The sequence below is a fragment of the Heloderma suspectum genome, chromosome 17 (genome assembly GCF_057233095.1).
Source record: "Heloderma suspectum isolate Gila_16-S chromosome 17, 16-S_ref, whole genome shotgun sequence".
Lineage (NCBI taxonomy): Eukaryota > Metazoa > Chordata > Lepidosauria > Squamata > Helodermatidae > Heloderma > Heloderma suspectum.
In genome coordinates this window covers 12,762,918-12,777,661 of record NC_139474.1, presented here as the reverse complement: position 1 = coordinate 12,777,661, position 14,744 = coordinate 12,762,918, and the positions used below count along the sequence as shown (strand labels likewise).

The following is a 14,744-nucleotide window of genomic DNA, read 5'->3' as shown; positions in this document are numbered from 1 at the left end:
CCTGCCAAAAAAAATCTATCCCTCCCTTGCTGCTAACAGAGGCAACCCCCTGCCTCCATTAGGCCCGCCATCAGACCCTGCCACATCCCCCTTACCCGTCTACTTTGCCTTTTGTGCCATCCAGGACTTCGACGTCCGTGTCGTCGGGCAGGCACCAGTTGACGCTGGATTCCTTTGTCTTGCCTGTCTGCCTCGCGGAGTCGTAGACACTGACTCGGCCGACCTGTGTGGCCACAAAGAGAGCGCGGAGGGAAGAGAAGGAGAACAAGACTGAGTCCTTTGCACAGCACACAGTGACAAGCTGGAGAGAAAACGGAAGTTCGGTATTCACGGAAGCTGAGATGCCCCAGCTTGCACAGAATGCGGCCGCCTGAGTACTGGTGGGGGTGAGGTGATTCGATCACGTAATGCCTATACTGCGCCAGCTGGTTTTGACCTGTAAAGCCTTAAACAGTTTGGAAACAAGTTACTTGAAGGACCGCCTTCACTCATATCAACCTGCCCACACTTTAAGGTCAGAAAGAGAGGCCCTTCTCATTTTGCCCACCTGTGAGAGCAGTCAGGTGGGTGATCACATGTGAGGGCCTTCTCTGCAGTGGCCCCATACCTTCGGAGCAAGCTGCCATCAGAGGTCAGTCATTGCAGGCGTTTAAGAAGGCCTTGAAAACAATATTTTACCTTGGCCCTCTTTTTATATGACTGCTGTTGTTGCTGGTTTTATTATTGTCTTTTATTATTGTTTTTTATCACTTTTAATATTTTAATTGTTTTTATGTATTTAATTGCTGTAAGCTGCCTTGGGAGGGCTTCTGCCCTGAAAGGCCGCCAGGAAATATTTTAAATAAATAAATTAAGCAAGGCTGAAGCTGGGACACTCCTCCCCTCCCTGATCAGACAGACACGCAGCATTGGGAGCCTACAACAGGGCTGGTGAACCTATGGCCCTCCAAGATGCTGACAGACTAGAACTCCCATCAGTCCCAGCCAGCATGGCCAATGGCTGGGGATGCTGGGAGTCCACACAGGTTTCCCACTCATGGTCTTGGAAGAAAACAAGCAGGATGAGAATAATCCCCTCCCCTCAAACCAAGGCCAAAGCTGCCTCCGCCCATGAACCAACCCGATCATCCTGGGCCATTAGCAAGCCCACCAGACCAAGAAAGGGAGAACCGGCGGCATCCACAATACCACATTTTTCTCTCTTTCGCTTTCGGCTCTGTATATTTGGGAATCGAACAGCCTGCACCAGGGGGAGCCAGCGTGGGTGCCTTCCCGATGTTCTTAGGCTATCACTCCTATCAGCCCCCACCAGCACGACCGATGGCCAGGGTTTGTGGGAGCTGACCTCCAGAGCATCCGGAGGGCACGGGCTGCCCAGCCCTGGCTACACATTCAGGCAAAGAGCACATCCGGTGCGCCACACTCCCCTAACAGGGCCTGGTTTTCTGGCACAGCTGTGTTCAGAACTGATGCTCTCCTCTGCAGGGTGGGCGATGGCGTTTACCATCAAGGTATTGCTGAGCAGGAGACAGTGTGATGTAGTGGTCAGACTGCCAGACTAGGGCTGGGGAGGCCAGGCTCAAATTTCCTCCAGCCAGCCGTGAAGCTCACTGAAGAACCCTGGGCCAGTTGCCGTCTCTCGGCCTAACCTACCTCAGAGCGTTGATGTGGGGACAGAATGGAGGCAAGGGGAGAAGCACGTTGCTTTGGAACATCACAAACTGCCTTATACGGAGTCAGCCCCTTGGTTCATCTGGGCCAGTATTGTCAACACTGACTGGCAGCGGCTCTCCAGCGTTTCAGGCAGGATTCTTTCCTAGCCCGACCTGGGGATGCCAGGGATTGGACCTGGAACCTTCTGTTTGCAAAGCAGGGGGGTGATCTACCACTGACATCCCATCTGTATTCTGCCTCAAGATTCTTGGAGGAAATGCAAAAGCCCATCAGCAGCCATTCAGACAGGCTGCATGGAGCGGGGGGCAAAGCCATTCCACCAGCTCTGCTGAAAGGGCTCCTCCTAAAGGCTCTTCCTCCCTCAACCAGGAGCTGTTCCAGCAGGCTGAGGAAGACTGGAGAGGAAGCAGGGCCATCCCACCAGCTCCACTAAAATTATTAATCCCCCCCTTTCCTCCCAGTTCCTTTTTCTTTGTGTATTTTTAGGCTGTAAGCCTGCAGGGCAGGGATCGTCTGGTTCAACTGATTGCCTTTTTGGCTGAAGAGCAGCAAAAGGATGCTCCCTTTGGGGATGCTGGGATTTGTAGCCCAACACATCTAGAGGGTGGCAGGTTGGGGGAAGGGTGATTTAAATGAATGAGGACAAAAAGCAATTAATAGTACCGGGAAAGGAGGATGGGGGAAGAAAAACATAAGGAGAAGATGATGTTGGGAGAAAGCAATACCTCAGGGTGATTGACAAAATACGGCTCAGGGAGTCCTGTCTGGAAGGTGCTGCCATCTCTCGACATGCGGCAGCAGATGGCGCGCGTCAGGTGACCTTGGCTGTACAAATAGCCTGGAGAGAGGGAGGGAGGGAGGGGGAGAGAGGGAGGGAGGGAGGGGGAGAGGGGGAGAGAGGGAGGGAGGGAGGGGGAGAGGGGGAGAGGGGGAGAGGGGGAGAGAGGGAGGGGGAGAGAGGGAGAGAGGGAGAGAGGGAGGGGGAGAGGGGGAGAGGGGGAGAGAGGGAGGGGGGAAGAGAGGGAGAGAGGGAGGGGGGAGAGAGGGAGGGAGAGAGGTGATTAAAAACAAAGAAACTCACATACAATAAGGGAATGGTGCAGGCACCAGAAAGGAACACAGATTGGCTGCTTCGCCCACCTGGAAGGGGAAAGCTGCTGTGCCACCACCCCACCCAATGGCAGGACTGCTTTGAAAAAGAGCACCACGCCATCACTAGCGGCTGCTTTTTGGCTGGAAGGTTAGAGGTTTAAACCACACGCAGTGCAATGGCTCTGAAACCCACACAGCCTTCTTTTGCTTCCTTCAGAGTGACACCGTTACAGGGCTGTGATAGCTGTGTGTTCCCTGCCCTTCTGTAGATAGCGGTAACCATTTATAGCCATAAGCACTTTGCTGGTTTCCCAGCTATGACAGGAGAGAGAGCTCCCTATGCTGAGCCATGGGCGGGCGGTCAGGTGAGGGACCTTCTAGGAGCCGCATACCCAGCGAGACGGAGCGGAGATAGACCGGCTGCAAGAAGTGTGAGAGCAGCGCCCCCTGCAGGCCAAGCACATTCCAGCGCAGGATCTTGTCGCTGCAGGACATGGTGCGGAGGCGCTCGCCGTGCTGGATGCCGTCCCAGGTGGGAACGATGTCACTCGACTCCACCGGAATAGTGCCCTCCCCTACAAAAAGGTATAACTTAGTCAGGAAGTACTTCGCTGGTTCAGAACAAAGGCCTAAGGCCAGTTATATCTCGGTTTCCAGCCCTGGCCAGACAGATGCCTCTGGCCAATCACAGAGCATGTAGGCAAGGGCAACCCACGTGCCTGATATTCAAAGCTACGCTGGCACATGGAGACTCCACTGGACTATTGTCACGGCCTAAAGGAGCCTTCCCCAACCTGGTGCCCCTCAGAGGTACTGGACTACAACTCCCAGAATCCCCCAGACAGCTGAGGGATTCTGGGAGTTGTAGTCCAACACATCTGGAAGCCACCAGGTTGGGGAAGGTGGGCATGAAAGTTTTGTGCCTTACCCAGGTGAGTCTGTCTGATCCATTTCGAAAACCACCTCAGGTATGTGGCTGACCGTTGTTGGACATTACAGCCTGAAGCAACGGATACCTCAAGCCATGCTAACAAGTGATCATTCTGCTGGAGGGCAGGTAACAGCGGACAGCCGAGGAATCTGCCAAGCTCCAACAAAAGCCACACCGGTGCACTGCTCTGCCGCGGAACAGTGAGTAGGCCAGGCAGGGTTTAACTCAGTAGCTGGAGCAGATGGTCCCACATTCAGTCTTCAGCATCTCAGAGAGGGAAAGACCCTTCTCCACCACAAACCCTGAAGAGCTACTGCCAGAGGAGAGAGGCACAGGCACACAGGAAGCTGACGCCATATAAGGAAGCATCATGTGGAGCCAGTGTGGGGCTGGGCTGGGACTCGAGAGATTGGGGTTCTTGTCCCCAGTTGGCTGTGAAGCTCATGTGGGGACTTTGGGCCAGTCAGCAAATCTCAGCCTAACCTGCCTCAAAGGGTTATCATGGGGATAAAATGCAGGAGGAGGAGGATCATGTAAGTGACCTTGGGCTCCTTGCAAGAGGAAAAATGGTGGGGTGAAAATGTAATAAAAATAAATGGAGCTAAAGTTTTAGGGTGAAGGGTTATACTCCAGCCCTCGCCCCAAGACCCTAGTTAAGAACCTAGGAAGCTGCCTTATACCGAGACAGACCCTCAGTCCATCTAGCCCAGTACTGCCAACACTGACTGGCAGTGGCTCTGCAGGGTTTCAGGCAGGCGTTTTTCCCAGCCCTACCTGGAGATGCAGGAGATCGAACCTGGGACCTTCCGCATGCAAAGCAGGGGCTCTGCCACCAAAGCTAGGGCCCCTCCCCAGGACCAGATGGACCTGTAGTCTGATGGTATGAGGCAGCTTCCCAGGCTCACATCCACATTCATCTACATCCACATTCATCGAGGTTCACCTCTTCCCAGGTTCATAATTACACCACCTAGATTCATACATCAAGAACTTGAGAATGTGAAACTTATTTCCCCACCCATCGTCCACACTACCCAATTCATTTGGAGAGGGAGCATCACACAAACACAATGGTGGATGAACGTGAGTGGCTGTTTTATCCCAATGGAAGAGAAAAGCACGTCAGAAGGTTGAAGCCACTCCCCTGACCTGCCTTCTAAAATTTCACCCGGCCCTGCTTTTTGCAACCATGAGGACTAGAAACATCAGGGGCTTGGCTCTCCTGGCCCTTACCATTCTCCACCTTGGTGCGCAGTTTCCCCTGCTTGGGGTTCTCAAAGAGAGGCTGGTGTTGGCCCTCACCGGCAGCGTTGGCCTGGTCACTGCAGGATTTGTCAAAGAGCGCTCCGTCCCCACAAGGTGCCGTGCTGCGGGAGAAAGAGTCAAAACACATGGAACCCAAGCGGTTTTATTTAAAAAGAAAAAATAGTTGCTTTTTGGCAGGGGTTCCTAAAACAGCTTCCGAGAGAATAGTTAAAATACAGTTTACAAGTTTACAGCGTGGCAGGAGGCAGGGATGGTTCCAGCCCAACCCTTTGCTACAAGGCATACAGCTCGACATTCAGGGCAGCATCCACTTGGCACCTGAGGAGCCACCAACTAAACATACATCAGTCCAGGTGAACACATGTCATGCATGTCCCATGGAGTTCTGCAAATAAGGAGTCATGCCATTCCTTTTGCATTTTTAGGTTCACTTTGTTAAATCATTTGTACTGCTTCTGTTTGCCAGGGTAGGAGGGAGGGGGCAAGGAGCTGTTCAGGGCACTCCATTCCAGCTCTCCTCCCGAGACCACTGAAATCCTCAGTCACCAATACCTGTGGCTTCCAAGGTTATCACCGGGCTTTGCCTGAGCACTTTCAAGTGTGTGTTTCACAGCCACATAAAGAGCAGTACTTGTTTTTATTATTAAATGAACGCCAAGGCACTAAGGAAGCAGAAAGCATGAGGGTGGTGGCCATCTTCTGTTCTTCCCCATCATCTGGTATTTGGAGGTATGCTGCGCCTACACATGGAGATGCCATTTAGCTACCATAATGGCCGACAGCACACATTCCCTGGGCTTTGCCGAATTGCAGCATATCCTCAACCCCACACCTAGACTTGGCACAGAGTAGGCACTGATGATTTCAGAGATGGTGAACACGAGGATCGCCAGATGTTGCTGGACTGCAGTTCCCATCATGCCTCACCATTGGCTAGGCCTCCTGGGGCTCATGGGAGTTGCAGCCCAATGACATCTCCAGGACCCCATGTTCCCCAAGCCTGAGGTAAAGGCTTGGCTTGCAATCTGGGACCTTTATGCCCTCCTTCTCTCAGCCCCCACTTCCTCCCTCTCCAGTTTGTTAGCCTGCCCTCTCACCTCACCCTTCAGCCACACTGCTGGTTGGAATGCAACCTCCCTTAACTCCTTCAGTGCTTTCAAAGGAGCCCCAGGAGGAGGGATACAGGGCCTTCTCAGTAGTGGTGCTGTCTGTGGAACTCTGTTCCAGCTGATGTCCGCCAGGCCCCATCATTACAGGCCTTCAAGTGGACCCCAAACACTTGTTAACCTTGGCCTATAATAGAGTCAGGATTTTACTGGCTGCTATTATAGATAAGGTGTTATCTGCTTTTAATCGTTACTCTTTTTATCCTTGTTTCATTGTGTTCTGAGGGCTTTCCCTAGAAGGTGGTTTATACATCTTTTAAAATAAATAAAATTAGGCCCCACAGAGACGCCCCCACCCCAATGCTTCGCACCACTGTCCTCAGCCCAGGGCACAGCCAGGACTCACCTGATGTACAGGTGAAAAGTGATGTCATCCTTGATCTTCAGCTTGCCATCTTCCAATGGCTGGAAGATGCTGTCTTCTGGTGCAGAGGGGTCGAACTTCATGAGCTCATTGTACAGAAATCTGGAAAAGAGTGCCAGAACGTGAAGTGACAAACTTTCAACCTTCTCAGACTGAGGACCCCATGGAAATAAGCCTCCTTGTCTTTCATGGGGTCTTCCTCCCAGGCAGGATTAAAATGTTTATAACCAATCAGTTATTTGGCGTTTCGCTTTCCTGCTGCTGATTGTTTCAACATTTTAATGTAAACTTTTGGAGGCTTTGGTCTGAAACATGGCAAACCACCTAGATAAAACCCACAACAATGGGTTGCAACCCACATAAAACCCATAGCAATTTTAAAAAATTACATGTACAATACCCATAAACAGCAAAATGACAACCACCATCTGAAAAGGCTTCCTTTCTTCTCTCTCATGCAGGCAGGAACACCAGTCTGAAGATGGTGACTCCTATGACACGTGTGTCCATCACAACCCATGATCTTCCCCACCCCCCGCCACATATACCTTTTGCTTCAGAGACTATTGCTTTCAACCAAATTTAAGCCAGATTGATCAATGCAAGTTTCTTCAAAGTGGCTGACAACCCAGTTCCTAGGTAAGCATACCAGCCTTCGTTACCTACCATAGATGCCTATCCTCTCTTTATGTGTTCTGCTCCTCTCCTCTCCCCTCACCTCCTCTTCCACCCACTTCCTTCTCTTTTGAAGAATAAATCCCTCAGTTGCCGTCGGAGGACTGCCATGCTCTGTCACTGCAGGCTTTTAAGAAGGCCTTGAGAATGTATTATTTTACCATGAACTTCTCTTGATAGGAGTGCTGTTGTTGCTGTTTTTGTTGGTTCAATTGTCGGCTCTGATTGTTGCTTTTATCGCTATTTTATTGTGTTTGTTTTATCACTTTTAATATTTTAACTGTTTTAATGTATTTTATTGCAGTGAGCTGCCTTGGGAGGGCTTCTGCCTTGAAAGGTGGCCAAGAAATTTTGTAAATAAATGAAACAGCCTTCTCCAACATAGGCCTCTCCAGATGTTTTGACCTTCAACTCCCGTCAGGCCCAGCCAGCATGGCCTATGCTCCAGAATTCTGGGAGTTGAAGTTCCAAGCAGCTAGGAACACACGAAGCTGCAGATTACTGGTTCATCTAGCCCAGTACTGTTGACACTGACTGGCAGCGGATCTCCAGGGTTTCAGGCTCAGGTTTTTCCAGCCCTACCTGGAAATGCCGGAGATTGAACCTGGGATCCTCAGCATGTAATGCACGTGCTCTAAGGCCTGTCCTTGAGAGGGCCCCAGCTGGAGAAGGCTGCCCAAGACCAATTAAGAAGAGATGGTGGTGGTGCCACGGCAACTCCCACCACAGCCAATGGACAGGAAGGTCCTACAGTGGCAAGAAAAAATTTGTGAACCCCTTAGGAGGACTGTTACATATTCTAATTATTCCCTTGAGCTGATGCAACCAGGGGGTCACTTACTTTTGCACAGACTATGGCTCTTAAGTACTCAATGTTTGCCTAATTTATACATCCTTTCATTTCACAAGACACGGAACTGGTTAATATAAACCCTATTGGATGTTTAGAAAAGGACTGGGTTTTATTCACGAAGGCTATCATGGTGAAACTATGGAATTTCCGTAAATATCATTAGAGTTTAATTATTTATATACAATATTTATATAGTGCTCCATATTTAAAACATATTTCAGAGGGGTGAACACAAAAGGTAAAATAGTAAGAACATAAAAAGATTAAAATGCGTTAAAATTGCACTTGTTTAAAAGCACAATGCCAATATAAACTGTAACTGGTCAATTAAGTCATGCCTCCTGGAAGAGTGCTGTTTCCAGGAGGCGCCGGAAACAACGCAGTGTTGGTGCCTGCCTGACCTGCAGGGGAAGGGAGTTCCAAAGAAAGGGGGCCACCACATCGAAGGCTCTTCTAGTGGACTCCAACTGGGCCATATGTCCATGTGGAACCACCAGGAGTAAGCCCTCCAATGACCTCAGTGACCGGGCAGATTGGTAAGGGAGAAGGCGCTCTCTCAGGTATCCTGGCCCCAAGTTGTTTAGGGCTTCGTACGCTAGTACTAGAACCTGAAACCTGGCCCGGTCGTGAATAGGATTCAGCTGCCAGTGCAGTTCCCTTAGCAGAGGAGTTGCGTGCTGGAAAGGGGCAGCTCCCAACAACAGCCGAGCTGCTGCGTTCCGCACTAGCTCCAGCTTCCGGAGCAGCCTCAAGGGCAGCCCCACATAGCAGGCATTGCAGCAATCCAGTCTTGAGGTTACTAGCGCCTGTACCACTGTGGCCAAGCTATCCCTGTTCAGGAGAGGCCGTTGTTGGCAAACCAGCCGAAGCTGGTAAAAGGGTTCACAAACTTTTCCTCACCACTGGAATTTGCCAGCGACTGACACAGCGTGCAGGCAGCCAGCAACCAGAGCCAACTTTTGTGCTTCATTTTTTGTCTGTCTTCAGGGGAACCCTTCGAGAAAAGAGTGTTCTCCTGAGGAATGTACAGCACGCTCAGAGAGGATTCCGGGGGCACGCAATCCTTTCATGCCAGGTGGCACCCGAATAGGAAAAGTGGCTCTTAGAACACACCCAAGCACCCGCTGCGGCTGCACAATGCAGAGGGAAGTCGGGAGCTTGGCTGGCAGTGCTGGTCTCCCCAAGGAGGAGCCCTCCCGATGAGCTTCAGAGGGACCCTGGGGCACCTCTGAAAGCCTCAGAGATATAGCCCTTTCGGAAAAGCTCAGTATGCCCTTGAACTAGTTTAGCAGAGAGCAAGCTCTGAATTAGGAAGGAAGCCCCTAGCTGAATCTTGCCTGCACTGTTAAGCCAGCAGGTGGCCCCTGACTAGAGATGGGAAGGCCTGGAAAAAATCATCCCCCCCGCCCTACATACCAATGTGGAGGTGGGGGGATAACTGGAAAACAAAAAACGAAACGAAAAAACACCCCACATTTTTTCCCCTCAGAAATCTTTGGAAAATTTGGAAAATAATGTTTTTTTTCTTAAGCCTTTGCATCTCCACTCTCAGCAAGCTGTTCACTCTCAGCCCTCACATCTGTAATACAGGGGTACAATACCGGCCTACCTCACAGGGTTGTTGCAAGGATTACCATCATTTGTGTGAAATGCTTTGAACTCTAGAAAGTGTTCTATAAAAATCAAGTAAGTTTCACATTTTCTCAAGTAATGCTTACAACCACCCTGTAAGGTAGGACTGGTCTATAGTTGTTGTTGTTGTTCAGTTGTTCAGTCGTGTCCGACTCTTCGTGACCCCATGGACCATAGCACGCCAGGCCTTCCTGTCCTGCGCTCTCTCCCGGAGCGTGCTCAAGTTCATATTCATTGCATCCGTGATGCTATCTAGCCATCTCATCCTCTGCCGTCCCCTTCTCCTTTTGCCTTCAGTCTTTCCCAGCATCAGGGTCTTTTCCAGGGAGTTTTCTCTTCGCATTAGGTGGCCAAAATATTGGAGCTTCAGCTTCATTATCTGTCCTTCCAATGAGCACTCAGGGTTGATTTCCTTTAGGATGGACTGATTTGACCTCCTTGCAGTCCAGGGGACTCGTAAGAGTCTTCTCCAGCACCACAGTTCGAAAGCATCAATTCTGCGGCGCTCAGCCTTCCTTATAGTCCAGCTCTCACAGCCATACATTACTACTGGGAAAACCATAGCTTTGATTAGACGGACCTTTGTCGGCAAGGTGATGTCTCTGCTTCTTACTATGCTGTCTAGGTTGGCCATAGCTTTCCTCCCAAGGAGCAAGCGTCTTTTAATTTCATGGCTACAGTCACCGTCTGCGGTGATCTTGGAGCCCAAGAAAGTAAAATCTGTCACTGCTTCCATTTCTTCCCCTTCTATATGCCAGGAAGTGATGGGGCCAGATGCCATGATCTTCGTTTTTTTAATGTTGAGTTTCAAACCAGCTTTTGCACTCTCCTCTTTCACCCTCAACAAGAGGCTCTTGAGATCCTCTTCGCTTTCTGCCATTAGGGTGGTATCGTCTGCATATCGGAGGTTGTTGATAATTCTCCCAGCAATCTTAATTCCGACCTCTGATTCATCCAACCCGGCATTTCTCATGATGTACTCTGCATATAAGTTAAATAAGCAGGGTGACAATATGCAGCCTTGTCGTACTCCTTTCCCAATTTTGAACCAATCGGTTGTTCCATGTCTGGTTCTTACTGTTGCTTCTTGACCCTCGTACAGGTTTCTCAGGAGACAGGTAAGGTGGTCTGGTACTCCCATCACTTTCAGAATTTGCCACAGTTTGTTGTGATCCATACAATCAAAGGCTTTAGCGTAGTCAATGAAGCAGAAATAGACGTTTTTCTGGAATTCTCTTGCTTTCTCCATGATGCAGCGAATGTTGGCGATTTGATCTCTAGTTCCTCTGCCTCTTCTAAACCCAGCTTGTACTTCCGGTAGTTCTCGGTTCGCATACTGCTGAAGCCTAGCTTGTAGGATTTTGAGCATCACCTTGCTAGCATGTGAAATGAGCGCAATTGTGCGGTAGTTTGAACACTCTTTGGCGCTGCCCTTCTTTGGAATTGGAATGTAAACTGACCTTTTCCAGTCTTGTGGCCACTGTTGAGTGTTCCAGATTTGTTGGCATATTGAATGCAGCACTTTAACAGCATCATCTTTTAGGATTTTAAATAGCTCGGCTGGAATACTGTCATCTCCGCTAGCTTTGTTGTTACTAATGCTTCCTAAGGCCCACTTGACTTCACTCTCTAGGATGTCCGGCTCAAGTTCAGTGACCGCACTATCATGGCTATCAGGGACATTCAGATCTTTCCTGTATAGTTCTTCTGTGTATTCTTTCCACCTCTTCTTAATCTCATCTGCTTCTGTTAGGTCCCTGCCTTCTTTGTCCTTGATCATGCCCGTCTTTGCACAAAACGTTCCCCTGAGATCTCCAATTTTCTTGAAGAGATCTCTAGTCTTTCCCATTCTGTTGTTTTCCTCGATTTCTTTGCATTGTTCATTTAAGAAGGCCTTCTTGTCCCTCCTTGCTATTCTCTGGAACTCTGCATTCAGTTGGCTATATCTTCCCCTTTCTCCCTTGCTTTTCGCTTCCCTTCTTTCCTCAGCTACTTGTAAAGCCTCATCAGACAGCCACTTGGCTTTCTTGCATTTCTTTTTCTTTGGGATGGATTTCGTTGCTGCCTCCTGAACAATGTTACGGACCTCCGTCCATAGTTCCTCAGGCACTCTGTCTATCAGGTCTAATCCCTGAAATCTATTCCTCACCTCCACTGTATATTCATCAGGGATATGATTTAGGTCATACCTGAACGGTTTAGTGGTTTTCCCGATGTTCTTCAATTTAAGCCGAAATTTTGCAAGAAGCAAAATATAGTCTATAGTATTCTCCCCCTAACAACAGGGGCTGAGCACCGGGCCCACCCGCTACCCTGGCCTTGCTTAGTAGCGCTCAGGGGTCCTTGCGACTCACCTGTTTTCCCCCACTCACCTGATGAAGCCCCTTCTGGAAATAATCTCTGCGTGGCAGTCGTTTACTGTTTCCCCTTTCAGGCTCAGCTCCTCCCCTTTCACACAGCGATTCCCTGGCAAGTGGAGAGAGAAAACAAGCAGTCAGGAAACAGCACATGGTAGATCCTAGCCATGGGATGTCTCCCAATCGAACATGGATTCCTGACCTGTGCGCCAGGGCATCCAAGTGCGTTACAGGAGAAGCCAAAAGTTCCCATGTGGGGATCTGCATTTAAATCTCAGTCTGTTATGCAAAGTCCATCATAGCCAAAAGCAGCTGCTTGAAAGGAGTCAAGGACCCTGAACTTGGAGTCAAGAGTCCCTGTGGTTGCAACCAACCGCTGCAACGTTGCCCCAAGTGGATGGGAGGAGATCTATGCTCGACATCCCACAGATCAAAAGCTGCTACAGATTTTGTGACCCACGAAGTAAGACCCCACGTGACTTGGAAAAAATGAACTTGCTCGATGCTGCAACACTGCAGGATAAACAAGATTTCATTTCATTTCTGCTTTGTGAATGGAGTCCTGTATTTATCATCATCTCTCTCCCCCACCCCCGCCACTCTATTTCTGGTGTTTATGTTGTGAGCGCCGATCCTTTTGTGATGGAACCGGCACCACCCACCACAAGAGGGAGGTATCAGCAGGCTGGGAGGAACCCAAGGTTTGCAGAAGTGTCCCCACACACACATTTTGGGGGGGGGGAACTGCCCAACGAGGACGGAGAGTGATCACTGCTCACAGAATGGGGGTGGGGTGGGGGAGACGGAACAGAGCAGCTTGAAGCCTGAACAGAAGCAATCCACATTGCAAAATTTTGTTGCAGGTCCCACCTGTAGCATTCTGATTTCTCTCTCTGACTGCATATTTTGAGTTTCCATAAGAAGGGAATCCAGTGCTGAGTTAGACCTTAGAGAGTAGGTGAAGTGGATTTTTAATTTTTAAAAAATGGATAAAATACTGACTTATAAATTAATGTTTTAGTGATCAGATTTGCACCATGGTTTAGAAATATGTGAAGAATTCTCAGTGGCAAGCTTGAGTTAAATCAGTGATTTAAATCAGAGTTTTTGCTTGGTGCATTAAAGCAGTTAACCCTGGTTGCTGTCCATGGTTTGGCAGAGAGGATCATGTGGCTCTCCCAGCAATAAGGGTTACAAAGTGATGAGAGCCAGTGTGGTGTCTAGTGGTTAGAGTGTTGGACTGGGGAGACCCAGGTTCTAATCACCGCTTGGTCATGAAGCTCACTGGGTCACTTTGGACCAGTCACTGACTCTCAATCTAACCTTCCTCACAGGGTTGTTGGGAGGATAAAATGGAGAGGAGGAGGACCATGTTAGCTGCCTTGGGTTCCTTGCAAGAGGAAAAAAGGTGGGATGTAGAAGTAGTAACAACAATAATAATAATGGTATGAATGCAACAAGCTGGCTTCATTTTCCATAGCATCTCAGGGGGAAAAAGGGTTCATTAAATTATTTCTTAGAATGTAGTCCTTGTTCTAAATCACAGAATAGATAAAAATGTGATCAGGTTCAGGCTGGTGTTTCACGGTCTTTGTGCTGCTCTTCTACTTATCAGGTTTTATGGGATCCTAATGTGGTTTTAATGTGGGATCATCTGTGGTATTATATTAGTTGCCACTTTTGTTGTGTGGAAGCCGCTTTAGTTCTGAAATGTGGCACAGAGATCATTAAAATAACTAAAGCCTTCGTTATTTCTCCCTCTTCCCTCCCCATCACCTTTCCCTTGTGTATCATGTCTTTTTTAGGTTGTAAGACTGCGGGCAGGGACTGTCTTCTTTGTTCATTGACTGTAAGCCACTCCGAGAGCCTTTTTTGGCTGAGGAGCGGGATAAAAACACAATCAATAAATCAGTTTTCATGGAAAGGTGGAGGAGGAGCTGTTTCTGATTTCACCTGGATTTGCCCACCAACCACAAAAAGCAAAAACTGTGTGTGAAAGCAGTGGGAAACCTTTCATCTCGGGAAACTAGCCTATGAAGTAGGCCAGAATAACACCCCCATCCCAGAGGCAGAGAGGGGTTTACTTAAGATCACCCTGCCAGGGACACAGCTAAGCCGAGCTTTTCTGAACCAAGGCGCTTCTGGCTCCAAGCAGACTTTTGCCTGTGTGGCAAAGTGGCCTTCCCTTACCTGTTCCAATGCTCACCACGACACCCAGGCCCTCCTGCCCTTTTCTCATGATGATGGCAGCCAGGATCTTGCGCCCGAGCAAACTGTGCTGGATGCGAGCGGTGAGGGTGTTGAATCGCTGGTGGCTCAGCATAGCAATTTGGTCGTGCAGGGTGCTTCCGCTCACGGGGAGCTGCAGTGTGGGGGAGAAAGAATTACAAGATCAAGAATGCCTGCTTTAGCTACACAACAAACACAAGATAGGACATACACGCAAACCCTGAGATTCACCGAGAGCTTGCCAGGTAGAAAAGGAACAGAGAACATGAACACAGAAAGCACACAGGGCTTGACAAGCAGTGCTGTGTTTTTGTTCCACATTTGGATCTTTCAGTTCTGGCCTAACAGTCCAAGAGGTTCCCGAGTCAGATGGCCCAAGAGATTCCTGAGCAAAGAACTGACAATGCTTTGCTGAGTAATATCTCCAGCTGTCTAGGAACTGGAGGTATTACCCAGGAGCACAAAAAAGCAAGCAGAAGGAACGTGGCATTAGCAGCAGAATTTG

The 14,744-nt window shown here is 49.3% G+C and overlaps 1 protein-coding gene across 7 annotated transcripts in view; it reads right to left on the bottom strand.

Moving 5' to 3' along the window:
* Positions 1 to 14,744, bottom strand: part of ADAR (adenosine deaminase RNA specific) — a 52,713-nt gene that overhangs the window by 2,740 nt on the left and 35,229 nt on the right. For all 7 annotated transcript variants that reach the window (XM_084824796.1, XM_084824798.1, XM_084824797.1 and 4 more), the window contains 7 exons: positions 14,201 to 14,372; positions 12,026 to 12,119; positions 6,476 to 6,595; positions 4,931 to 5,064; positions 3,159 to 3,341; positions 2,400 to 2,512; positions 96 to 223 (listed from right to left, as the gene is read on the bottom strand). In XM_084824796.1, coding sequence (XP_084680922.1) covers positions 96 to 223; positions 2,400 to 2,512; positions 3,159 to 3,341; positions 4,931 to 5,064; positions 6,476 to 6,595; positions 12,026 to 12,119; positions 14,201 to 14,372 — 944 coding nt within the window. The remainder of the gene's footprint in view (positions 1 to 95; positions 224 to 2,399; positions 2,513 to 3,158; positions 3,342 to 4,930; positions 5,065 to 6,475; positions 6,596 to 12,025; positions 12,120 to 14,200; positions 14,373 to 14,744) is intronic.